Genomic DNA, 26,181 nt, shown 5'->3' with positions numbered 1-26,181 from the left:
TCAGGTTCCTACCAAGCCTTCCAGCTACATTCACCTGATTCTGGAACCCCTGGTGAAATTAAAGAGACATGTGACAGAGACTTTGAAAGTACAGTGGAATGCAGATTGGACGAGGAGTGTACTGGAAGAGATCACACAGCAGTAAGTATGGAAATTTGTCACTGATTAAACTCTAGAAAGCATTGTGGGAGAAACCTTGTTATTTTATCTTGTTTTTAAGATTTGCTGATGCATGTTGTACCGTACATGGATGCACGCATCACTATGTCCATGTAAAGCTTCCCCACAGCTCAATCATGAGTGTGCATCATGGTGACAACCCAGAGTAACATGGGCGGAAACATGGAAAACACAGACAAAGACAGGATCAAGGGCACAGGACTATCAGTGACGTACTGTCGCTCCTCGTGGGTCACTGCCAATTATCGCGCATGACTATTTTACTTGTTCATGAGTAGGATTCTTCATTTTTGGGCTAAACCTGAGTTTCCATGTCACAACCACGACCTAGATTATAACGACCATGTCATAGGCACCCCCTCCCAACGCCACATGTGGAAGCTAGCGGTGACACTATACTCATCAGCCCGGTTATTGCTTCCTCAATTTCTGCAATACTTTGTACTTCAGCTTGCCTTAGTATTTTTGTACAAGTGGTGGATGTCCCACGGGAGATGCTTCTTTCTAAAGTTGGTTATCATCATCATTGTACGCGTTTTCATAGGAGCTGTTGCTGTCGTCTGCTATGGTAGTCGTATGTCCGCTTCTGCGTGTTCAAAATTCAATTTTTTATTTTCCAATCATGATGTAGATCTCGCGGGCGGATGAGTAGCACCCCTAGCAGATCGTGAGGACGGGCTCCTCATAGGGGTTGCCGATTATGACATGGTCGTTATAACCTAGTAGCTTGTGGTCACAACAAACTAATATCTGGGCATCTAAAATGCAGCAGAAAATTGACTGATGCACACAATGATCGCCAAGGCTTCTAGAGGCGGTTCACTAATACATACAAACGTACAAGGCTACCTGTGAAGAATCTACTCGAAACTGTCAAGGATTCTGGTGATTTCGCTGTTGCAGCACTAACAATGACTGGTGGATTGCTAAGAGCGTGGTGAAACGATGTGAAAGAAGTTAAAGAAGAGCAAGATTACAATCGCCTTCCTTCATCCTAATGCATCTGTAACAACCTGCAATGTAGTAGTACTTAATGAACACAAGAAATATCGAGCAGAACAAGAAGAGACATGGCCGATTGTCCTCAATGGAATGCCGAATCATCATTGCAACAGAATTCTGAAACAAGAGCCCTTCTTCGAAGAATAGTGACAATTACTTTTTTTGTTTGCTATTACCACATATCCACAGCGGCTATGAACAGTGTGCAGATGTGGGACAGGCAGGGAGGAGTTGTATGCATCTTGGGCGTACTTCAGCAGAACTGCGCCAATGTCTGTCTTGAAAGTCTCCCATGAAACATGAGACAGCACATCTGGTGTGATCCGATCCCATCAGCATGACCACTTTAGCATTACCTTGATGCTACCACCACCAATAAAATATAGGATTCTGTATACAGCCAGCCACTCCACTGGTCAGGAATAATCAGTGTTCTGCTGAGTTGGAGCGCTTTGCAATATGCTGCACCAAGGTTGTTGCCACCGGGCTCAAGTTGGCTCAGGCCACGGGCCTCAGAAGTCCCTCGCCACTGGGGGACAAGCTGAAGTTTCAGGGACTGGTACATGAAGAACGGTCAGTGTACAATAAAAATAAATAATAATAACATAATCAAATGAAAAGTAGTAAAGTGACACATACTACACACAGTGCAGAATTACTTGAAATATGGTGCTATGGAAAACAGCTTCACCTTATTACATTCAGTTGCCTAGACAATGGCCAGTCTTTCTCTATACTATCTGATGCACATTATGGGAATCAGATATTGCCGAGCCATATTTAGGTTTGCAATGCGTTTTGTGTCAGAGGGTAGTGATGCTACTCATAGCAGCAGATATATTCATGCCAGTAACAAATACTTCTGACATCAAAAAGCTTACCACTAGTAGTCAAAGTTCATGCTGATGAATATACAAATCCTGTAAAAATATGTTGTATAGGGGAGTATCAGCCACCCTGTCTGAAATCTATGCATGAAAATGGGGGGCCCCACAGCCCAAGCTCAAGGAGGGTGCCCGCCCCCCTTGTCCCCACCTCATGTGACGAAGGAGCGGAGCGATCAGTGAATCGGAGAAAGAACGTATGTTTATTGCGCGCGCTGCACCTCCTCTTTCATACGTCACACTCCCCCCCCAAGAGAAAAGCGAGTAGGGGAATGGTAGAGGCGTAGTTTACTAACGTGGACGATGTCGGTTAGCCGCCCAAGAGGTAAGATGGAGCGGTCCATTTCATAATTAACAGGTGAAATCTTGCGAAGTATGGTGTAGGGTCCTTCCGCGGCAGGAGCGAGCTTCCCACGGTTGGGGTGCCACGTGGTCTCATAGAGTACGGCGTCTCCCGGGGAGAAATCAGCAGGAAGAAATTTTCGGTCGTAGATTACTTTGCTCTTCCGACGCCCCTGGCTCAAGCTATGCATTCTTGTCTATACTGCCACTTGTACCTGATCTGTTGTGTGTCTCAGTATGTGTTTTACTAACGACTGTAATGATATTTGAAAGAATTTTTCTGTTGTGACATTTATAGGTATCTGACGGTCACCAATGACGTGTTGGTATCTGTAAAGAAAATGGAAGACAGCTTAAAGAGGTTGAAGAGGGGAAGGGACCGAACTCCATTGCCAGAGGGGGCCGCATCTGATGACGACAAGATCCGTCTGCAACTCTACTTGGATGTCAAATGCTTTAGCCAAAAGGTAGCCTTCCAAACCATCCAATATCAAACTGTGCCTGCAGTTAAGCTAAGATGAACAATTGAAGGCTCAGAGACAGCAGTCATCAAGTAATGCACACTTTCAAAAGGCGTAAGTGACTCGTTTGTTGAACTGATAGGGCTAGGGGGAAAGGGAAAGAGTATTGCTAATAAAACATAGATAACTGACAAAGAAAATGTTTATGCAACAATCACATAATGAGGCTCTGTGCACGCAGTATAATTCATGCCAAGTACAGCATGGTTTTGGGTACATCCTCAAAGAAGAGCAACAAAATACGTTCAGGGAGGCTCCAATGTCTGCCCGTGGCCTAGAACAGCCACATCTTGTACCATGTCTAACGTGGGTAGCGTAATGCAATAAATGAATCACCAACAATCAGAATGGCCCACCTACAGCAACCCCTGCAGTGCATCCAGAGGCCTTTCTTGCATAAGTAATGCTACACAGTGGATAGTGTGGCCCCGATGGCAATGAGCACCATCACTGACGGGATACATATCTCTTGCGACACTAAAGGAGCAATGAGGTGATCCCGAAACTCTTTTGTTTGTGTGTTCTGCAATTAATAAAATGAGCTCCTGCAAAAGAATAATGGGCGCGGGTGACCAGCAAACATGCGCACGAGGCCTCTGTTCTGCGCACCTTTCAAAAACTCTTGGAAAGAGCATATCAGAGAATGAGGGGAGGAGAGGGGTACACCGTGACGTAGCCTATTCCCGTGGCATGCGGCTCATGAATTAGGGCGGCGCAGCTCAAATGGTATAAACAGCGCGTGAGCTGAGAAGAAAGGCACGTGAGGAACATGATGGGACCTTCCGCGGCTGCTTTCTCAGACTGGTTTCTCCGTCTGATTGCGCAGTGACAATACAAAAGAAACGGGATTCATCCGTTGCATCGTTCATAATTTATGTGCAAATGAAATCACAATTTACGTTTTCTCTACGGAGTGTACTGTTATTGGTTTCCTCAAACGATTGGCCCAATCACTGTGGGAGAAAATCTTAGGAGACCAGTGACAGGTCACTCCACGTTGTCGTGCTTCTTGAGTAGGACAGGGATGGTGCAAATTGCGGTTTTCTTCGTGCATATATTACGAACGACACAACAGATGAATCCTGTTCTTTTTGTATTGGTGTCAAAGTAACGGAATATTTAATTCTGTGAGAAATTTTACACCTTAGTTTCCCTTTAAAAGGTCGTTTGCACCCGATAACACCCCAAAACTGTTTGAGACACTCCAGGACACATTAGTTCTCACACTTCTCTCGCGACACACTTCTCTCTCTCCTTTTTTGATATAGCATGGCACTGCCGGCCTTTCGTTTTACGGTGCCGTCATTTCACATGCCTGTACAGATCTGGGCAAAAGTTTACAAACCTGTGAAAGGCAAAATTTATCTGGGGTGCGACACCCTTGTGATAGATGGAAGCGGATGCGTGCACTCATTCAAAGGGAAAGACGACTACGCTCGTAGCAACTGTGGGAATTACGGCCCACATATCCCATGCGGCTCTAATTCGGCTCTAATGCGACTCTAATTCTAAAACAAAAGCGACAATGTGGCTCGCAACTAAAGAGCAGGTTTATTCACTTACATACACCAGATTATTCCTGCGGCCGGCTGTGCCAACATTCCGCTCGAACAACAACCAAACGAGGAAAAGCCCCAACTGTCCTCGTGCGTCGCCTTAAATGCCCTCGGAAGGAAAACGGGGGGGGGGGGGGGGGGGGGGGGGGGGGCATATCCCAAAGTTAATCGTGCCGCAGCACCGAGATAACAAAACAAAAGTCCTTCCCTATCATCGTCCAGATGACCGCACCACACAACTTGCCGCGATTTCAATAAACAGTTACCCGACCACGACATCCGGCTCTTCCACCTCTCTGAATGAGTGCACCAAACACTTCTGTCTGCTTTCAGTGTTGTACTGCAGAAACATAACACCGTTCCCATGTTCCTGAACTTTTGTCCATGGCCTGTACAGTAGCCCCAGTTCTTTTTTTCCCAGTTTTATGTGTATGGTTGATTATGAACGATGTCGATGGCTACAAATGAAGTTTATGATTACGTGGCAGCACTTGTCAAATATGATGCACAGTTTGAGCAGATCCATTCCTAAGGTACCAGATGTGAAAGGCATCATTTCTTTTGCAGCCTTGTTTGAATCCATTTTGTCTTTCTTATGCAGATGGAAGAATTAGGAATTCCACAGTCCAGCGTTCCAAGCTATGGGTCCCTTCTTGAGGTCGTAGAAGCTGCGAGAAGTTCTCCGACATTGTGACATAAGAGAAAGTACCGTTCCCTGCCTGCAGTGTGTAGCCAGCTCCCAGCTCAAATACCGTGAGAAGGCTGCTTTTCTTGAGCCTGGTATGCAACCAGCAGGGCTGAACCACTACGAGTATTCTTTTGAGGGTGCTAAGATTATGTTCAATAATTTGGGAGGAATATGAGCATTTATGAAAAATATTTTAATAAAGCTTCACAAAGTGATTTCATGCTGCTGTAATAGAAAAACGTATCATCACATGGCACCGTATGCAAGCTGTTGCTCAAGCTGCTGCGGTGAGACAGTCCCATGGATTGTTTCAAAGTTTGGATTGAACACTGAATACGCACTCAGTTCCCCTTTCTTTCTGGGTGATGTTCGTAGGTTGGTAAAAATGACATAGAATAATGAAAGTATGAAGAAGACCGCACCAAATTCGACGTGCACTGCCAAGGTCATAAGCAAGAACCACAACGTAAATTTTGTAACAAGAATGGCCACATCCCACACGGTCCAGCGACAGCAATTTTCGTTCACCAAGGGTTCGTCCGTAAATACGACTGGGGAGACGGGCGACGCTCTCAAGCCTGATAGCAGCGACCTTCGCAATTCTTCTTTGAGGTTGCCTTTTGTTTCCTGAAATGGTATGTCACCGGTGAGTTCTCGTTCTGCATTGCTCACATCTATCTCGATGCACCTTGGTGGGATCTTTTCCGCTGGATTCTTCGTAATCTCCAACTGATGATGACGTGGTTGATGCATTTTCTTTGAGGCGCGCGCGGAAGGCTGCCAGACTCTTTTCCATACTATAGTCTAAGATCTAGGAATCATCAGCCTCCACGCTTCCTGCTGATGTAGTGTACTGTATGCGTATCTGCAATGATGTTGCGATGATGTTAAAGTTCAAGAAACAGAACACCTTGAGCACAAAGAATATGCCATAACGATGAATCGTGTATAAAGTGTACTGTCCACAAATCACAACGCTGTTTGTGTGTGTTCTGTCAGCTTGACAGAGCTGCTGTGTTTTGTATACGTATACTTACGATGTGACATTCGTTCGGAATTTTTGTAAAAAAAAATCCTGGTCACCTGGTGGTGAACAGATGTCGGATATGACGTAGCGGATGTTTACGCGGTGAGCATGCGCGTTCACTCGGCACGCAGTTTTGGATGCGTGAATCTGTGAGGCCTTTTGCTCATCGTGGAATGTAAAGTTTAAAATAGCATAGTAAGTTAATATGTAGTTTTGCTGAAGCTGATTGACGAAATGGGTATGGGACTCTGCGCTTTTAGCTCTTTTTGTGCTGCATAGCGGTGTGTTATAGCAAGTAATCTCAAGGAGTGCGACCGGGGTCACTTCCTTTTCTGCGACGCATTTGTAAATACGATATCGTAACTGTTTAAAAAAAAAACGCACACAAAGTGAGCAGCAACCTCACTTGTTGACCCTCCCAAAATTACGCGTTATTGTTTCAGGTAAAGTTTGCGGTAAATGCTGAATCGGGTCGGCGCTGCATCGCTGTTAGCTCTCGCTTTGACCATGGCCTGGAGGTCCCACGGAAAAAACAACCTCGAGTTAGTGTCAAACTTGAAAAGTAAGCCATTTGCTGCCTCGAATACACCGTCATCATTGTGACGATAGACGAAACAGCATGTCGCACGACCAAGTCTATGGACCGTGAACTATATACTCTCTCCGAATGCACAGAAAATGGAATTATCCGAACTCAGAGGGTTGAGCAAGTCATGTCTTCGGTTGATCGAGGACACTACACGAAGTACAACCCATATCAGGATTCACCGCAGGGCATTGGCTATGCGGTTACAATCAGTGCACCTCATATGGTGAGAGAACCACATTCTGTTCTACTTTGTAAACGTTCGCATAACTACCATTAAGAAAACATGCTTGGAGTCTTTAGACCTCTTACGAAATTTCCACTTTCTTCTTGTAGCATGCTCAAGCGCTGGAGTGTCTGAAAGATAATCTCTATGAGGGTGCAAGAGCTCTGGATGTCGGGTCTGGAAGCGGATACCTAACTGTGTGCATGGCACTTATGGTTAGTACTACAACACACAGATATGCTGTATATGCTGATATACAACATATTGTGCTCTTCCCCGTTTTGGAACATTGACCCACATCAACATGCCCGCCTCAACAAACTCTCAATACAACATACTGCACTGCATTACACATGTAGCTGTAAATATAACTTTGTAGAGGATGGCAAATGAAATTATCGACAAAGCAGATCAAGGAGTGAGATCGGCACATCTCTCTCCTTCCTCCGGTGTGTCAGCAAACTTAACTGAGCTACATGAAACGGAGCCCAGATTTCCCAGATTGGCCCTGAATGCTGTTTTGATGCCAGCCAATCCCAGACACCCACAAGATCAGCCTAGTCTTGAGGGAGTTGTTCTCGGCAACGTAGTGCCACTGCTGCAACATGTTCAGCCTATTTACTGCCGCAGTATTGCAGCTCTACTGCTGCAGAGAAGTGTAACTTCAAACAAATGGTACCGTTTATGAAGTAATCTTACTTGTGTTACTGAAGGCTTCTGGAACCGATGTACAAATAATACCTTGTGGCAGGACATTCCTCGTGAATGTAGCCTGGTGGGTCGAAGAATAAAACCCTCATAAGATGCAGCATCATACGTGGTGGCCCGTATGAAACACTGAAATGATGTTGACGCAATGGTCGTGAGAAAAGGAGAAATCGCCACCATAATGTAGGTCCGGCGAAGTTTGGTTGTGATTTCGTTCGCTGCCATGTGCTATTTGGAAGTTATTAATGTTGAAATGCGAAAATTAGGGGATTTTGTAAAAGTAATGTTCACACAGTGCACAAACTTAGAAACAGCAAATGGATGCTGAACACGACGCTGACTAAAGTCAGGCCAGTTGGAACCCGTAGGACCTATGTTATCGCAGCCCATTCACAAGTGACTGTGGCGCCCCCTGCGAAGTGACGTCATGTGAATTAAAGGGATTAGGCGAACCTGAACCTGTGAATAAACCGTATGGTGCATGCCACGTTTACTAAGTATTATGCTAAGATAAGTATTTAATGAGATTGAAACATTCAAATAATTTATTTTACTAAAAAACAAGCTTTAGGACGGAGTCCATCCTTTATCAGGTGAGATACATTTGGCAGGTGGTAAAGATATTTATACTGATGTACATCAGAGGAAGGGGACAGAGAAGGTGGTGAGGAGGGAAAAAAAATTCTTGTTCGAGAGGTTTGAGGGCAAGAAAAAATAATAAACAAAAGAAGGCCATGTAGAGTAGGTGTGTTACCCACGACAAGAACCGTTAAGAGAAATATCTCAGGTATACGAACATGGTTAGGAAAGACCAGGAAGACTGCTGGAAAAAATATTACACTCCTAGGGTTTGAGAAAATATGAGATGAGAAAACAATGGCAACACTCCTATTTAGCCTGCGTCCTAGCATAATGAAGCTGAGAAAACGCTGTCGGTTATTAGGATTTAACAGGTAAATTCAATTTTTTTTTATAAAATGTTATTGTGTGTTATTCATCAGGTAAGACACATCATTGTATCTCACCTGATGAAGGACGGACTCCGTCCGAGAGCTTGTTTTTTAGAGAAATAAATTATTTGTATGTTTCAATCTCTTTAAATACTTATCTTATGATTCACTTGCAAGTGCTAGACTTTTCCCATTTTTGCCTGTAAGTGTTGTGCTACAATGTCATCAACCTCCATAATTTCAGTAAGCTTCGTTCAAAATTAAATCAACATTTTGAAATTAATACACTGTTCTTATGTGGCTTGAGTGCTCCTTTAAAGCATGAAACACCTAGGAATCAGTTATGTTCAGGTAGCTCTGTTACTCACAAGAAGCCAGAATGTCATCAGTTGTATGAGAGGCTTGATTTCTGAAGCTCCTATCTGTGTACCTACTTTTTCTTTCTTACTTTGTTGTTGTTTTCTTTTTTTTTTTCTTGAACTCTGAAATAATATTGATACAATATGCATTTTTGGGGAGGGTTTTCTCATAACAAACGAGATGCCATTTCTTTCCTGCCTCTTCATGTTGCCATTAAAATAACTCAGTTATTATGAGTGCCACTCCACTTTATGTAACACCTACAAAATTCTTGGCATCCCAAAGGTCACAATCGCAGGACCAGACGGGTTACAATGAAAGATACAAAGAAAGGTGATGTGTATTATAAAACGTGTAAATATAAGAAGCAACAAATTGAATTGAATTATCTGCCTTAGACAGACTTGTGCCCATTACTCGAAGAAAGTAATTGATTACCGTTACTAATTACTCGACTCCAAATGTAATTGAGTAACGAGTAAAAAACTAACGCGTTAGTCCAGTTGTTACTCTGCATTCACGCAAATTATAACCGTCTTTGTGTGCCTCAGAAAAAAGAACAAACAGAGAAAGGTTCAACAGTGGAACAGTGGAGATAACAACAAAAACAAAAATGCCTAGGATAAGGAGATCTGTATGTCTACTGTATTTATCGCAAGGGAAGACGTTGACCCGATTGTGGAAGAGCATTGCGTGGAACATCCCCATGACTCAATAAACCTCCAAATCTTCAGGTACCATCACACTGGTGTAGGAAGAGATTAGAGAGAGAGAGACCCTGAAATTCCAGAATGTCATTACAATGACCTCCGCTTGCTATAGTAGAACAGCAACAGCCCAACAAAGGCTGACGTCACCAGTGGCTTGACTTGGGGCAGAACATCTAAAAGATAAGCTAATATCTGCCGGGAAAGTAATCAGTTACTGAGTAATCGATTACTCAGAAAAGTAATTGATTACTCAAAAAATTACTCAGAAAAGTAATTGATTACAAGTAACGCATTTACTAGTAACGCGTTACGCACAAGTCTGGCCTTAGAGGAATGTTACGTGGTGTGTTGCTGCTTAATTTTGGCTCATGCATGGCCTGATAATGAAGCTGTCTTTTAGACATTTACCTAGACAGGTGCTCATGGTTGAACACGTCATAAGAGATTTGTTGGAGTGAACTCAAATGTCCAGCAATGCAGAGCATATCGGCAGTGTAAGAGGTTGTAATGGGCACCCAATACCACATACCAATACCAATAATGGCTGTCACGCCACAGCAGCATAGACAGCCGCCACACCTGATCAGTGGGACATTTAATTTGACATTCTTGCACTGTCCCGTCTTTTATCAACTCAGAAATGTACTCTTCATGTGATGATCTTGTGAGGTGTAACCATGGCACTGGATCTTTGTGTCTGTGTGCATGTGTGTCCCTCAAGGACAAACAACAACAAAAAATGCATTATTAGGACAAGAAGCACAAACCCACAATTATAAATTTAAAACCTAAACCCAAAGGCATTCAAAGGGTACACTGATGCATATCAATGCTGCATAAATACCCATTAACACAGTGGTGGAAACTTTTAGTGCAATAGATGTTTAAATGACAGATGTTTCGTGCCTTTATTGCTCAAATCGCAATCTGAATAATAGCAATGTGTATACTCCTACTAACTGTGCCACATTGCCCCCAACATGGCGCAGAAGTATTCGTAGCATTATTGTAGTGTAACATCATTGTGCATAACACAAGTCAGAGCAAGAAAATGTGATAAGACACTTAAAACGGCCCATTGGCAATAAGAATGCTTGGGCGATTGTGAAAAGGCGTGCTCAATCCCAGGTGCTTTTCGTGTCAGCTTGCCATGCGTTATAGCCAGGTCTGGGGAGAGGGAGGGGCAGCCCGGGATGGTGCCACTGGGCCCGGGCCACTTCAGGGGCCCGTGGGATCCAAGGCCTGTTGTAATCATATGCAGAAGAAATACTTGGGCTGTGTTATTTAAGATCTGAGGAGGAGGCCCGGGCATGACCCATCCCCGGGCCCCGTAATTTCTCTCGCCGGCCATGGGTACATCAACAGCTTGAACATAAAGCAGACAAGAAGCAATGTTGCAAATGCTAAAATTGTAGCAACATATTTCAGCAACAACCGTAACACATACACACACAAAAGAGAGATCTCCAAAAAAAAGTATGTCCTGTAGTTATTGAATGATATGCCATAATAAGCAAGTCGAGCTGTCTGGAAGATAGATTGGCACTGTTGAATGTGTTGTCCATGGGAAGAGATGTCTATATCTCTGCATTTATATTTTATAAAATAAAAATCTGCAGACACGTTATGTTTCTTTTACAACTGTTTAGACACCAGGTGCTTGCGGCTGGATTTGAAGCAGTTTATTTATCTGCCTCTTCTCAGCAGCATATCATTGTAGCGACGGATATTAGCATCACGTTGACAAGGCCATCTGTAACAGGATGACATACATTGATATTAATTTAAAAGCGTTAAAAGCCCCCAGTGCTGGGTACAAACAAGACAGTACACTAAAAGACATAAAAGGACACAGACACAAGCATGGACTTCAACCATGTGCTTTTGTTTCGTGAACATCTTTTAAAGACGTATCGGGAGGATTTTCCAGGAAATCTGTTTCGCTCCTATTGGTTATCACCTAAGAACCTTCGCACATTATCTGTATATTCTACAGATGATTGGCTAATACAATTCTCTCCTGCCTGTTTTATCAATTGCGCTTCTTTGTATATCAGGCCTCCTGCTCCCCTCCCTTGATAAAGAATTTCTGTGTTTTGGAATCTTGGACTATAGTTGTTGCAGATTCTTAAATGTTCCTGCATTGTTGAATGTTTATTTGTCCCTGCGGCATGTTCGCAAAAGTCTAGTATTTACACAACGGGTAGTCCAATATAAACTTTGTTACATGAAAGAGGTATTTGGTATAAATAGTGTGTAAATACTAGACTAAATACTAGAACATGCCGCAGGGACAAATAACGCTTTTAAATTATGTACCCACCGGCCCATTTTGCAACATTGATAATACGCCTGCTCCTGTTCCCCATTGCCATCCTAGGTGGGCAAGACAGGACTTGCTGTTGGCATCGACCATATTCCAGAATTGATCAATCAGTCAATCGAGAACATCAAACTGGATCAGCCAGGCCTCTATGAGTCTAAGCGGATAAAGCTGGTTGGTAAGTCATTGCACATTTTCATGCAAGCATGAACACAGTAATGGGCAAAGCAGCTGAATGTTGTACTTGCCACACAGGACACAGACAACAATTACTGCAAGTGCTACTGCCACTAGGGTATGCATTGCATCACTGCATAGTGATTTATCCAGACACCACCACCCCCGATTTGTAGCGACACTGTTCTCCCTTTCTTTCTTATGCACGCCCCTTTGTTTTCTCAGCTTAAAGTAGCACAGAAGTCATTTTTAACACCCTGTTTTCTTCCTATAAAACTGTTAAGTAGGTCAGTAAGATGCACCATGCGAAGTAATTCACACCACAGAATCATAATTATCGCAGAAATTGAATTTAAAATATGTCACAAAAAGCGACCATGCGCAACAGTGGTGAAGAGCTACTGCTCATGACCAGCCTGTGATCCGCCTGGAACCTCGCGCTGACGCTATAAGGAGAACGCTTGCTGATTGGCCTAGAGAAATGTTGTCTGCTACTCCGCTGTCGTCTGCTACTCGGCTGTTCGGGGTTCTGAAAAAGCCTTTCTCTTGGATCGCTAATGGTTCGGTCGATCCTATCCCCAATTCTCCTGGAGAACTGTCAAAACTCATACCTGCCAAGTCTCCCGATTCATCCGGGAGACTCCTGGATTGAGACCGTTTTGTACGATTGTACGACCGAGAAGCAAACCCCCCGGAAAATGCAGTTTCCCTTTCTATATCTAGAACGTCTGCCTTTTGTCTGGCCACACAGACGTAAACGTCAATCCCATACCAGCCCGATCACCATCGGCATCGCTTCCGCTTTCTATTCTAGTTGTAGCGCTTCTAGTTTCCGCGCGTTTCCTCCGTGTTTTCGGGCGACAAGGGCACCTTTGCCGTGTTTTTGCCTTGCACATTGCAGATCACGGCTCCGTGTAAGCGAAACAAGTATCTGCACGTGTTTCTGTAGCAATAGCCAACTGAATTGGGACGCGCGATCGCGTCCAAGCAAGGGCAGAATGTGTTCTCCACAGTTTATGACTGCAACATCAGCATTCCATGTGGAGGGTGGACCGACACTGTTGTTACCCACGTTACGTCGGGGAAGCACAAGAACCACGTTAAATGCAAAGACAAACTGTACTAGCTACATCAGCTTTTCCGAAATCGAGACAAGGGCCTGACTACGATGTTATCCGTGCGGGCCCTTATTCTCCGTGTTCCCAACTCCCTACATTGCAAAGCTGTACATGTGTGCTAGAACTAAGTCGGCTGCAATTGTCGGTGAAATGGGAAACCGCGCACAAGAGCTCATGATAAGCGCGCTGAACGGGAAGTGTTTGCGGTCGCTGTTCACGTAACTGATGACGGCGATGTACAACTGTAACTGATGGTCCTGACGTATTATGCAAACTACTTTTTTAATGACTTGTTAAACTGTTCAACAACTAGTTCATCCACGTTACTGAGGATGGCCTTTGTTGCCTTTGTGCCATCTCTTTGAGCTGAGTGTGGCGAAGAGAACAGGGACATGGTTGAAAGTGGCATGGCCTCGTCACAGCCAGAGACCCAGATAGTTTCTTGGAAAGGGTAAAGTCTGTTGCTGCAAAACCAAATGTACCCCCCCCCCCCCCACTCCACACACACACACACACACTCTCTCTCTCTCTCTAAATCTCTCTGATTTGGATGTTCCCAAGTTGGCAGGTATGAAAACTGGTTTACAGCGGCAAAGGGACGAGGCGCTGACCTTCACTGACCGGCGAAGCAGAACGAGTTCTCCTTGTACAGTCAAACCTCGTTACAACGAAGTCGCATGGGAATCGCAAATTGGGTTCGTTATATGCGATATTCGCTGTAAAAGTACAGCATTTAAATTCGACAAATGATTACAAGCTTCCGCCGGAACACATGTAGCGTCCACAATATGTCAAAATCAATTCAAAACACAACCGTTTTATTTGAAGAAATCTGTAATCTTCTGTTGCTTCGTGGCTACGGCGGTGTTAGCGACAATTACTTCAACCTTGTCGAGCAAAAAAAATGCATCACGAACGATTTCATCGGACGCCGTCGGATGTTCCAGAAAGAGGTCCTTCAGTGCACGTACCATGGAGAGAGCCTCACAGTGTGTTAGACGGCGGTCCGTGTCTTCCGGATCTTCGCGCTCATCGTCACTCACGTCACTTATCGTACTTCGCACTCATCATCACGAAGAATAATCATCTTCGTTTCGGTGCTCAGCGCTTAACGTTTCCGCAGCATACCGGCTACTCGATGACGGGAAGTTTCGGGAATGATGCAATCCACGATCAATTCGGCGGTGGCGAGGACGAAAGTGCGGTGGAGAGGAGGAACGCGTGTGGAAGCACTAGAAGCACGCAACCAATGAACGCGTTGCTCATTTATCGGGGTCATTCGCCTCCATGTGCAGGTCGCCTTTCCAAAACGGGAGCCAATCTCCTGAATGTGCCGGAAAAAATGCGCTCACGTGTTGGAAAGTCACGATGAATCACTTCGTGGTGAATCACTTCACTAAAAACACCGATGCACGAGCTGAAGTGTCGTTCACTGCATAGTGCCGAAGCAAGAAAGAGTCCAGTGTAATTATTATTGGTAGTTTATGAATCTTTTCTTCAGAAATATTGAAAACCTGGCCATAAACTGTGTTTAACATCCTGGGCAAAATGACAACAGAATCTTAAAAGGTCCTCGAAAGATCCTTGAATTTTTCTTCAAAAATTTTTTGGCAACCATATGTTAAAGGGGTTGGGACACTTTCATAGATGTGGTTCATTACACCATGGACGCATTGTACTGTACGCCAGAATGCAGATGAAAAAAGAATTGTTCTTCTGTGTGTCATACTTGGAGAGATAGAAGCCCACGAACACACTCACAAGCAGAGCGCAGACGTTACAGAGCTGCGTTCATTCCTATTGGAAGCCATAAGCACGTGACTTCTCGTGTGCTGCCTCACCGGTGGTGGCGAGGGCTGTGATGTCAGCGCTGCATGAGTTTCGGTATTAAAAGGAACCAGCACAATTAGATAACAGAGGGAAAGTATCTGCCATAATTTGTGACTGCAAAAAAAAAAAGATGTTCTAGAGCACCTGTGTACAGTCTGACCTCGTTTTATGAACCCTCGATATACGAATTCCCTCAACTTACGAACAGCTCCACAGGGAACCAAACTTTTTCCGTGTATTTTGACCTCGTTTTACGAACCCTCGATACCCGAACTATGAACGGATTATTAGGGAACGGACCCAAAGTAGCCAAGCCATTCTGACCTCGATATACGAACGGGTGTTATGAACGTACAGAGGACAGGCCAATGGACCGGAGGATAATGAAAGTTCCTCATTACATGCTGCCAAGGTCAAACATACAATGTCCCAACGCCACTACGTTCCACAAACATGATCCACCATTGCCTGAAAGAATAATTCGGGCGTTTACAGCCGAACGGTTGTGAGTTTGGACCAGGTCACAGAGATGGAAACATCTTGCCATTCCAAGAGAAGGCATTCAGTCCTGACAGCCGGTGATAAGCGTGATATTTGCCGTTGGAAACAGTCTCATCAGCGCGCGATAGGGTACTTTGACGACCAGGTGGATGAGTCAAGTGTCAGACTTCTGTCATCTCTTCTAAACAGGATAGACCCTGCAGAAAGTATGGTGCAAAGCACAATTACGCAGTATTTTCAAAAATAAAACTTATTCAAATCAATTTCCCGTGGTTTTGTGAGGTATTTGTGCACTGCACACCTCGGACCTCGATTTACGAATATACCTCGATTTACGAACGATTTTCTGAGAAACGAAGGGTGTTCGTAAAGTGAGGTTTGACTGTACCTGCATAACAAGAATGTGTAGAAAACACATTGAGTACACTCAAACACTAGTCTCCGACATGTACTTTGAGTAAATTTTGGTACTAACCAACTTGCTTACAGCAGTACTGAAGTACATACTTGACCTGTTGCTTTGAACTCTATGTCCAGTTGGAGATGGAAGGCAAGGACATAAAGAGGAAGGGCCTTATGATGCAATACATGTTGGTGCAGCAGCACCAGAGTTGCCAACACAGGTGAGTTTCAGCAGAATTTTGCATAAAATGTGTCCATGTCACAGACAGCAGTGTGTGTGTGGAACGATGATAATTCAAGAATTACATCTAATTACATATATGCATGCATGGCGCTGCACACGTTTTTGGTGTCACAGAGTTTCAACGGACTGCCCATCCATGTTGTCTGTTCATACACGAGTGATTAAATTTTAATTGAGAAAGCTCCCAAATTTGCAAAGTCAAAGCTTTCTTTTTTTTTTTTTTAATCGAAGAAGGTTATTATAAAAATTATCCAGTCCATCACACGGTACATTCCACTGAGCAGTGGTAAGAGCTGGGGAAAATCATTGTTTGCAAGGACACAAATACTATGTGTTAGTACTGTCTCAGAAGAGTACAATAAGGTGGCACGAGGAAGGCACAGAGTGGACTGTTTTGTTCCCTTCTGAATGCTTCTGCTGGTAACGGCACTACTAGTGAGTAGAATATGTAATGGCAGGGCCATTGTGTAGCCATGCCTCTTCTGCCATTTTTTCTGGGAATGGAATCTCTCTCAATTTAAAGTTACTTGTGAAATTACCTGTAAAGAGTGTATTCATGACTACTTTACAGAAATGAAAGAAAAAGGTGGAATAGGCTTGTTTCTGAGGACTGCCATAATTTTTGGTTAGCTAGTGGTTACTGTAAAACCCTTATTGTTTGCGAACCCTTAAAGGGGCCGTAAACAGGTATACAAGGTGCACATTTCTCTGCATTATATTATTGCAACTCAGTCAGTGAAAGCTTCTTGCAATTACTAACGCTCAAAACCAAAAGGCACTTGCATATTGATGAAATACTCACTGCACTCTTTCGCTTTTTAGCTCCGCCCTGCGCTCTAACTTTACGTCATTTTGACGTGGCGCTTTCCTCACCAATTACGATCAAGGGTTCCACGTGTGATTTTATTTCACTTGCGAAACTGTGCTAGATGAATGTGTGTCTTATTCAAAATCTAAACAGTTACAACCTCAAACTGGAAAATAAATGCGTTCAATTTAGATGTCACACGCGAACTATGTTTTCCGCGCAGTAGCACACAGCACACCGCGAGCGCGAATGAATATCCGGCGCTACAGTTCCGGAATCTTAGGTAGGTGCGCGATGGGTCATCTTCGTCATCTTCGAATGGTTCCGATGACTGGGCTGCCGTACTTTGGCTTGAGCCACGCGGCATCGCGTCACCAGCTCGCGTGGCAGAGTGGTTAGCGTGCTGGCAATGTCACGTTGTGACTGGGAGGTACCCGGGTTCGAGTCTCGTCATATGATAGCAGCCCAATTATTGATGTTTGCGCCAGCCGAAGATGTTAGAGATGTCATACCCATAACGCTGAATTTCGGAAGCACGGAGCGCAAAATGTAGTTCCACACAAGCAAACGGAGCACTCCGCCTCACAGCTGATAATGAAGTCTGTTTATTGGCTGGTAATTTGAAACGTCATAGTGCGGAGCTCGGCCCCCCGATTGGACGGCAAAAGGCTACTTAGGCACGTGACGTATTCGTGTTGGAGATAGGCGTGCTGGTTACTGATCTTTGAAAGCATTTCTATGGGTCACTGAGCTGGCACGAGGTGAACGAAATATATTTGGGTATTATGACCTGCGTTCTTTCATGGGGTACCATTATTTGTGAAATGTCTGGCGGCCTGTTTACAGCCCCTTTAATTTTTGCAAATTCAAAGGTTAGTAGATTTTGAGGGTGTTACGACCGAAGCGAGATGGGAGGAAGCGGACACAGGCAGGCATTTGCAAAAGTAGTGTAGGTTTAATGGAGATAAAACGTGGCCGGCCAAGAAGAAGACAAAGTGTTCCAGGTGTGTGCTACCGGGTGACTCCAGTAACTTCTGCTCACTCAAGCTTAAGAACCCCATAGACCAACTAGGCCCATGATCTTTGGGCTCAGCAAGTGCATGCAACAACAACAACAATAACAACAACTTTATTTTGAGATAATGAATGGGGAGTTTCATCGCTAGGGGCAATACGCTACCCCATTGCTGGTGGTGATGCGGGGAATTAAATGATGAGCCCCTTCACAATAAGGATCCAAGTCCTATGGTATCCAGAAAGGGGAAGAGAGCTTTGAGGGCAGAGCGTCGGTGGGCTGGATTTTGCCAGGGACCAAGCACTTTTGAGAGAGGTGGGGGGAAGAGTCCAGCTGATAAAGAAATCCGGAGAGTGTGGTTCTGGAGGTTTGGTAGTGTGGGCAGTGAAGAAGAATGTTCTCTAGATCTTCTAGAACACTGCGGTGACAGCATCTGGGAGAGTCCACTTGTCTGAGTTGAAAAAGCTACATTGAGTCGCATTTGATGAATTGACGCAGCATTTTGACGAGAGGTGTTTCGTAGCGTGCGGAAAGCAAGCGTTGGATCAACTCTTCTCAGCATAGATGGGGGGATAATGTCAGTTGTCCAGTGTGTGCAGAAATATCTGGCAAGATTTGATATTTTGAAAACTATGCTTCACAGTTGGTTGTACAGGTTACTAGTAAGCACTTGAACTGCTTTACAGCACAAGCATGTGCGATGTCAGTTTGTTCAGTTGTGCTAGGGGTAACCACGAGCTTGTCACAAAGTAAGCCAGTTAAGCCACAAATCTTACCATCCGCAGTTTAGTGGCCAGAGTGTGCCCTATGACAGATTCGCAGAAAATTGGCATAGAGAAATTACGGGGTCGTATTTAATTTAAAAAGCTGTCAGAGCTTGGTCAAGCACTCTTATCATTTTATGACTTCTAAGATATACTGAGACGGGAAAAGAGGCCTTATCGCTATCATGATGCTAATTTGCCTGACTTTAGTTTATTGAATTATTGCGACTTTTTGCAGCTCATTGAGCAGCTGAAACCTGGAGGCCGCATGATCTGCCCTGTGGGCCGTGCAGGCCACAGCCAGACACTGGACCAGATCGACAAGCTGGAGGATGGGACTGTCCATCGGACCTCCCTCATGGGCGTGGTGTATGTGCCCCTGACAGACAAGGATGCCCAGTGGCCCGGCAGGTGGCTTTCTTGTACCGCTAAGTTTCTAGCGCGCAAGGGGAAATCCTCCTAACCGGTAAAGGTTGGTTGGATTGCTCAGAATGGTTAAACTGGTTGCCTCCACCATGACTTTCTTGTGCTGTTTGTTTTAGGCATGGATTTTTTGTTTGTTAGCTGATGGCTGTTTGACTTCGTTGCAGCGTAGCCATATTCAGAAGACACATAGGGGACTTTATGTCAGTGCACTTCAGGTAAAAGACCTCTGGGATAGAATGTATGCAGCTTACATAGAAACACTCCAAAGGATTTGGCCTGTGGGAAAATCCGATCCCATTCCCAGGGCGACATCCGTCTGCCCTTGAAGGAACACGCCGCAATGCCATGTACAGAACAACGACAATGGAGGTTTTTTTTATACAAGAACAACGGCCACTGGGCTGTCACTCCACACTTTTTGCTCGAGAGCTGGCAGCACACTTGATTTTTGTAATTTTACGACCCCCCTCCCCTTCAGATTACGAAATAAATGCAGAGTCACCTGCCGCCTCGTCAGCTACCACCTTTTCTCTACAGGCTATAGCTCTGTCAGCGCAGTGGGTCATGGATAGAAAGTAATGTAGATGAGATGACTCTCTTACATTCTTTTTGTCTTTCTTTGCACTGACACAGCTATGTCTAAGCGCTACCAACTACCTCAGCTTTGCATGTTGACTCCAAAGGATGCATGGAAGTTAGTTAGACATTGTTTCGGAAGTACACGTCAAGGAAAAAGCACACGTGGCCTGTATTGCCATGTACAATACAGAATTTCAAAACAGATTTTGTTTAGCACGTTCTCAATGTCCCACTACTATGCCGCCCTGCTTGTATAAGTCATTATAGCTGCCGTTTTTTTGGCATCTATTTTTACTGCAAACATTTTAAAATGCTGAAACTATCCGTATTCGAAGAACATATACAATGCCAAAAATCGCCCGCCGAATCTCCCCAGGAATAAAGGCCAAAAACGTGGAACCCTAGTTATTATGATGTGATGCTTTATGATGGAGATGTTAGGTTATGGGCTGCGCAGAAATTCAATCATGATGTGATGTTGAGTGAATTCTTAGGAAAATGCTGACGTATGCCAACAGGTGCATCTGTGGAACACAGGTAGAACTCTTTAGTTTCCAAGTCTTATGCCTTTTCCAAATAAAGAGGGTAAAAATCAAGTTTTATAAGAAGCTGGAAAACATGTATGTTTTGGTGATATCACGTGAAAAAGCAGATTTTCAAGTGGAGAAGATAAAAAATGATGAACACAGCAGATGGCAAGTGTGTAAAGTGTACTTAGTCTTCATCCCAGAAGTGTTTAGTGTTCAGAAAGTGTAATGATGGAAGTCCAACGTACAGAGTACCACTGGTGCACTTTATCAGTAATTTTTTGGGGTGTGCAAATCTGAATATTTGAGGTCGAATCGAATCAAATGTGGGAAAAAATGCTGAATACCGAATCAAATATCGAATATTCATGCAAATTTTACAATATATGTCTTTTGCACTAAAAATTTGCAATTTGTAGCCCATGGCTTTAGTGTAATTTTCCTGGCATTAACTGTCACAAGAGAGAGACACAATTCTTCTGTGGGAAGACCCTACTCTTTAATTTTACATGATAGTGTTTCCTGCTTTTCAGGTGAGGCTACACTTACTGGGGTAATCATCTTGATTTCAAACTTTGATATCAGGGAGTGGCGAGGCTGTCATTGTTTCTGAACATCCCACAGGTCACTTGTGATCCAAACAAATTCGTAACTTTTTAAAGGCAACCTCCCAGACATCAAACCAAATCCACCACTAATGTGCACGTGGGAGGGATGCCACCCCTTCCTTAGGCAAAGTATATGCAATTAACTTGCTCTAACATTGTCTTAAGCTATACAACAACAGTCCGCCTGTGTTGGTCTTGCAGCGCTGACAATTTCGTAAAGCAGGCTTCACCTCATGCAGGGAAGCATTAGGTGAAGCTCACTTTCAGGGTGCTGTAGTTCATATTCGGCGAATAGTCGAATATTCGAAAAGCCGAATATTGGATATTCGATTCGTGAATCGAATACCTCGAGGGATTGATGTTCGATTTGAATTCGAGAACTCGAATAATCGCACACCCCTAGTAATTTTCCTGTGTCCTGCTGATTTTGGATGCATATATGGCCCCCTACTATATGTTCCCTTACCCCAAACACTCCAAAAGGGAGTGGCTTCAGGATCATAGCTTACTGAACACTCTCCTGCATTCCTTCTACTTGGTGCCTAAGGACAGAGTCATTCCATTTACAGGGCCTGTTTTGTCTGAAACAGCGCATCTAGTCGGGTCACTCTGGTAGGCAGATGTGCCATGGACAGTCACAAAATTTTGCACGGCCCATTGTCTCTTGTCCAGATTGAACGAAATCAAGACTGACACAGTGAGAGTAAAGAGTCAACTGTGCTCTAAATTTGTCCGCACTATCTCATCAGATCAGAGAGGCTACAATACAGTATAACACGATACAATATTAGTATACAATACAATACAGTACTGTTGTGTTGTGGCATGTTGAGGTGCTGCCTTCAAGATGGCTGCCGTAAGCAGCTGACCTGAAGGAACACAGTGTCTTTCTTCACACTGAGTGCAGAGAGTGCAACATACAGAGTACAAGGGCTGCCAGGGCAGGAGCAAGAGAAAGTGCGTGGATTCAAGGCACGCCTTCGCTAGGCTTTTCACTTGCAAGATAGCATATGCATCACCTCGTCCATCATCACGTTGCACAAAAGTCTTGAATGTCAAATTGCCATATCAAACATGAACACCAGTAACATGCAGTTCATATTTGAAATTCAAACAAGAGATCAAATGAAAAGGAGCATCGTCATCTATTTAAAGCAAGATTTTGTGCAGGAAGTGCAATTTTGTGCACAAGAAGCTTGTTTTATATAAATGTAGATGCCCCCATCAAACCTCTCTTTTGAGTTACACACCTTCATGTACCCAACATTCTTTTCATGATTTGTTCTTTCTAGAGAACCTAGTAGCTGTTAGCCTCATTGTAAAATATCAGTTTCTTCATTCAGGTTTTTTCTGTCAAGTCATCAAAACTTGCAGTCTTTAGTGACTTTGTCTTGTCTCTGACTTTTCATAGCCACTGTTGGCCATGGTGGAGGCAATTTTAAATTAGTCATTTGTGGAAAGCAGACTACTCAAAGGATTACACATTTCATGGTCAAAGCTTTTGTGCCCTCTGAGGCCACTGTTGCAACAATCGCTGTGGGGTATCTGGAAAACGATGTGGAGATGAATAGAAGCAGCTTGGTAAGAGGCTAGTTGGTATTCTTCAGGCATAGTTCTTTTTTTCCAAGCAACTGCTGTTACAGTAAGGAAGTACAGGAAATGCGAGACAACAGGCATAAAACAAACATGCACAACAAAGCGCCACTATGTGTCAACTGTTTCGCTCTAACATAAGGGAATGGAGCGGCCTTCTATGTTGCCCGAAGGCGAGGATATGTGCATCATTTGTTATCGGTGATCAGTTGATCGGTGTCATCATATGATCGGTTGTACATATGATACCAAGGAGATTGATATGATAAAATGCATATTTTCAAGGCACTTGAAAGAAGTAATTCTATCCCAATTTTGTTCCCTCTTTGAATCGAAAACTGGAGCTTGCCTTGCGTGTTTATCTTGTCCCTGTCCTGTACTTCATTGCTTTCACAACAGTGCCCGCAACAAAGAGCTATGTCTGACAAAGGCTTAACCAGGCACCAGAATCCTGTAGTCTCATAGCATTAATCTTGCTTTCAGACTTTTTTTTTTTTTCGAGGGGGAGGGCAGTGATTACTATAAGTGCGTTGAAATTCGGTCAACAATCTTATTTTATCTTCGTCAATAATTGGCAGTCAGTGTCTTGTCCTTACTCTTTTACATGTCTGTTATTATGAAGCATGCCTCACTGCATTTTGGCTCTTTGTTTCTTCTGCACAGGCTTGGCACCGAGGAGCTTTAGCAGGAATTTGGGGAGACGCTAGCGGCCTGTCGTCTGCTCTCCGGAGCTGTGCGTTTGTTACATGACAGAAATTACGTGTGAAGCAGGATTGTTAAACTTTATTTATTGCACTGCGATTTATTTAACGGAATTTTCTGCTGCGTGGATTCTTGTGCGAATGTGGGATGGAAAGAATGGTGAATAATCTGAATGAGAGTTGGCTGTGAGATGAAATGCTGAATGCTGGTCTTCAATGTTGACCCGGCTTGCCTTGGTTTGATGTCCTAGTCAGCTGTTACACACTTTTTTGTGTGTGTTAGGTTGTAGCTGTAATCATTCAGTTCGTAACTGCCCTAGAAAAGTGTAAACTGCCGTAGAATTGCTTTAGTGGAGTACAAAGTGCAAGCTGGGTTTTATCTTTCTCTTATATATGCCAGGTGGGCTGCACAAAATTGGTTTGTGTATGAATTATTATTCTCCTGGTATGTGCGTGTAAATCATGTAAATCTTTTATGTGGCCTGGTAAACAAGCTAGGGCACGAGAGAAACGATGTAAGAAGTGTATAATAAACGTTGCTCGTGGCTCTTTTGTCTGCCATGCAGTCTTCTGCAAGTTCAGAACCCTGTAAAATGGAGCCATCATGTGACCAACTTCTGCCTGTGGGCAATCCACAAACTAAGCTAAGCAGTGGGTGATTTTGGCAGCGGTCTCGCTACCATTGTGTCCGCTGGCCAAGTAACCATATTACAAACTAGGATATGAGACAAGCATGCCAGGACATACAAACATGCTGGAGAAACTTCGTCCAGCTCTAGGAATCTTTATCTTTCTTTAATGATAATTTGAAACTTTACATTGGGAGACAACTACCATGGTCATGAACAACACAGGAGACTAGGCAAGCCAAGATCTCCTGTGCTTCACCAACTGAAACTGAACCATATGACAAAAGATTTTAGCTGCTGACTTGCGAACCGTGCAAGCCGTGGTCGGCCCTTAACTAGCATTAAAACTCCTTCAGTCCCATACGGCTACACAAAATACTGCCAGATTCTCTCTCTTTTATATTTTTCTTTTGACTCTTAGGAATATGTTTGAAAGTGAAAAGGGAAGATGGAGACAGCCTTTTCTGAAAGCTAGACTCTGCTGCTCCAGACGAGGACACGACAGTTTCTGTGCACGAATAAAAGAGGAGAAATGCAAAGCGCACCATTTCATGTATTCTCACAAGCGACATTCCTCGGAATACTCCAGCGGAAGATGCAAAAATTATCATTGATTTTAGCTGCAGCGTAAGTAGAAGTGCTGAATGTCATGTCTTCTGGTGGACTGCTAACAGAGAGGAGTGTCCTGAGGCGCGGCCACAAGATATTCCGTAGCAGACAAGGAAGAGACGTATTCCAACCCAAAGTCAATATTCCAGCATGGTGCAAGTGGTCAATATAATATGCAACGAAATTTTTGCCCAGCGACTTTTTTTCGCTTTCTTTCACTAGAATGTTCTGTGGGGATGACAGGATGCACAGATACGGTGGATGTGCAGTTGGATCCTGCTTGTGTCCCAGGACCCACAATTGGAAATCCCAGGATTGTAAAAACTGCTCGGGATTCCGAACACCAGAAGCGATGTCATTTAGAGATAGTTATTACAAAATTATGCTAATTAGGAGAATGAAACAGTCTAAAAGCAGAATAATATGCGTTTACAAAGTATGTGCCAGCAGACCAGGTACAACATAAAGATAGCCAGGTTTGATGCTTCAAGTTGATGGTCAAGATGCGGCACCCAGGGAAGGCTAGGAATACAAAAACCTGTATTCACACGTAAAACACGTATCAATAAACATATCCCCACCCCCGGAGGTCGTTTCCTGGGGACCGAGCACCAGAATATGGTGGTGGGTGCCTTCCTCAGCCTATTCTAAAGGCTCAAAATTATGTCATCAGACCACAATGTTCGATTATAGTTTGCCCTAGCTTTTTTATGAACAAAGATTGCAGTTCCTTGTGCACGCCTGATATAGAGAGTGCCTTGTTTTTTTGTGCATGCCCCTAGTTTGGTTTCTCTGCAGGCCTCGCTGATGTCCCTCTTGTGTTGTTTAGCTATAGAACTAGTTTTTATGCTGTGGTGCCAGTGTGAATTTTGTCAAATTAGAATGGAACAAAATGATTTGTCTTTTTTCTTTGTGCAAGCAATACATTTTTTCAACTCCTATGCAGCAGTTTTCATTCATTTTAGTTTTATTACAAGTGCTTTATATATGGGGAAACCCAGCACAGGGCCCAACTGTGCCACGTGTAAAGTGGCTACCGATTTAACGTGCTGCCTGAGCCGACATCATGGAGATCTATGCCTGCGTTTGAGCGTACCGAGAAAAATATAATCCAGACAGAACAGCGGCTGTCATGCCACCAGCTCACTTTCGATTATTTTTTAACCGCTCGTTGAAGCTCTGCCAGGAAGGTCCAGGAGTGTACATGGAACTGAAGAGCACCTAGAAACAAAAGCCTGATCGTTTTAATAACGTGGCCACGTGGCGTTCCAAATAGGAGTCCGCAAATCACGACCGCGCTCCGGCGGCCGACAAGGTCGTCGCAGTCGTGGACGAGGCGCGATCAGCCGCATAGGCAGCCAAGCAGATAGATACTAGATACTACCACGTGATACTACAGATTATAGAAACAATCAAAACTTGTTGTAAGTTAGCGCTGTGTCGTTCACGTACCGCAACCCCAAACTGATGCTGACGCATTATACTGTTTGTTTGAAGTCGGCGCCGATCGGCTGACATCGTGCGAAGAGTGAGAAGGTGGAAGGTATTCGCCAATCAGCGTTGTGTCTGGGAATAGGTGCCATAGGT

The 26,181-nt window shown here is 44.0% G+C and overlaps 2 protein-coding genes across 7 annotated transcripts in view; both read left to right on the top strand.

Moving 5' to 3' along the window:
* LOC135396707 (conserved oligomeric Golgi complex subunit 2-like) overlaps positions 1–5,388 on the top strand; it is a 31,066-nt gene extending 25,678 nt beyond the window's left edge. Inside the window, exons 15-17 of the mRNA XM_064627835.1 lie at positions 5–141; positions 2,707–2,875; positions 5,087–5,388. Coding sequence (XP_064483905.1) covers positions 5–141; positions 2,707–2,875; positions 5,087–5,179 — 399 coding nt within the window. The 3' untranslated portion in view covers positions 5,180–5,388. The remainder of the gene's footprint in view (positions 1–4; positions 142–2,706; positions 2,876–5,086) is intronic.
* A 903-nt stretch (positions 5,389–6,291) lies between these two features.
* Positions 6,292–23,903, top strand: LOC135396709 (protein-L-isoaspartate(D-aspartate) O-methyltransferase-like). 6 transcript variants are annotated; one of them, XM_064627842.1, is made up of 8 exons: positions 6,292–6,395; positions 6,644–6,762; positions 6,876–7,012; positions 7,123–7,227; positions 12,121–12,241; positions 16,227–16,312; positions 19,161–19,329; positions 23,319–23,903. In XM_064627842.1, the coding sequence occupies exons 2-8, from the start codon at positions 6,660–6,662 to the stop codon at positions 23,360–23,362; spliced, it is 765 nt and encodes a 254-aa protein (XP_064483912.1). In that variant the 5' UTR covers positions 6,292–6,395; positions 6,644–6,659; the 3' UTR covers positions 23,363–23,903. The 6 variants fall into 6 exon arrangements, with proteins under 6 accessions (XP_064483912.1, XP_064483908.1, XP_064483910.1 ...); XM_064627838.1 differs by having other exon boundaries at positions 19,161–19,388; XM_064627840.1 differs by having other exon boundaries at positions 19,161–19,394.
* Positions 23,904–26,181: the final 2,278 nt, after the last annotated feature.

This window comes from Ornithodoros turicata, chromosome 6 (genome assembly GCF_037126465.1).
Source record: "Ornithodoros turicata isolate Travis chromosome 6, ASM3712646v1, whole genome shotgun sequence".
Lineage (NCBI taxonomy): Eukaryota > Metazoa > Arthropoda > Arachnida > Ixodida > Argasidae > Ornithodoros > Ornithodoros turicata.
The sequence above is the reverse complement of the archived record's forward strand: the minus strand, read 5'-3'. Positions and strand labels throughout refer to the sequence as shown.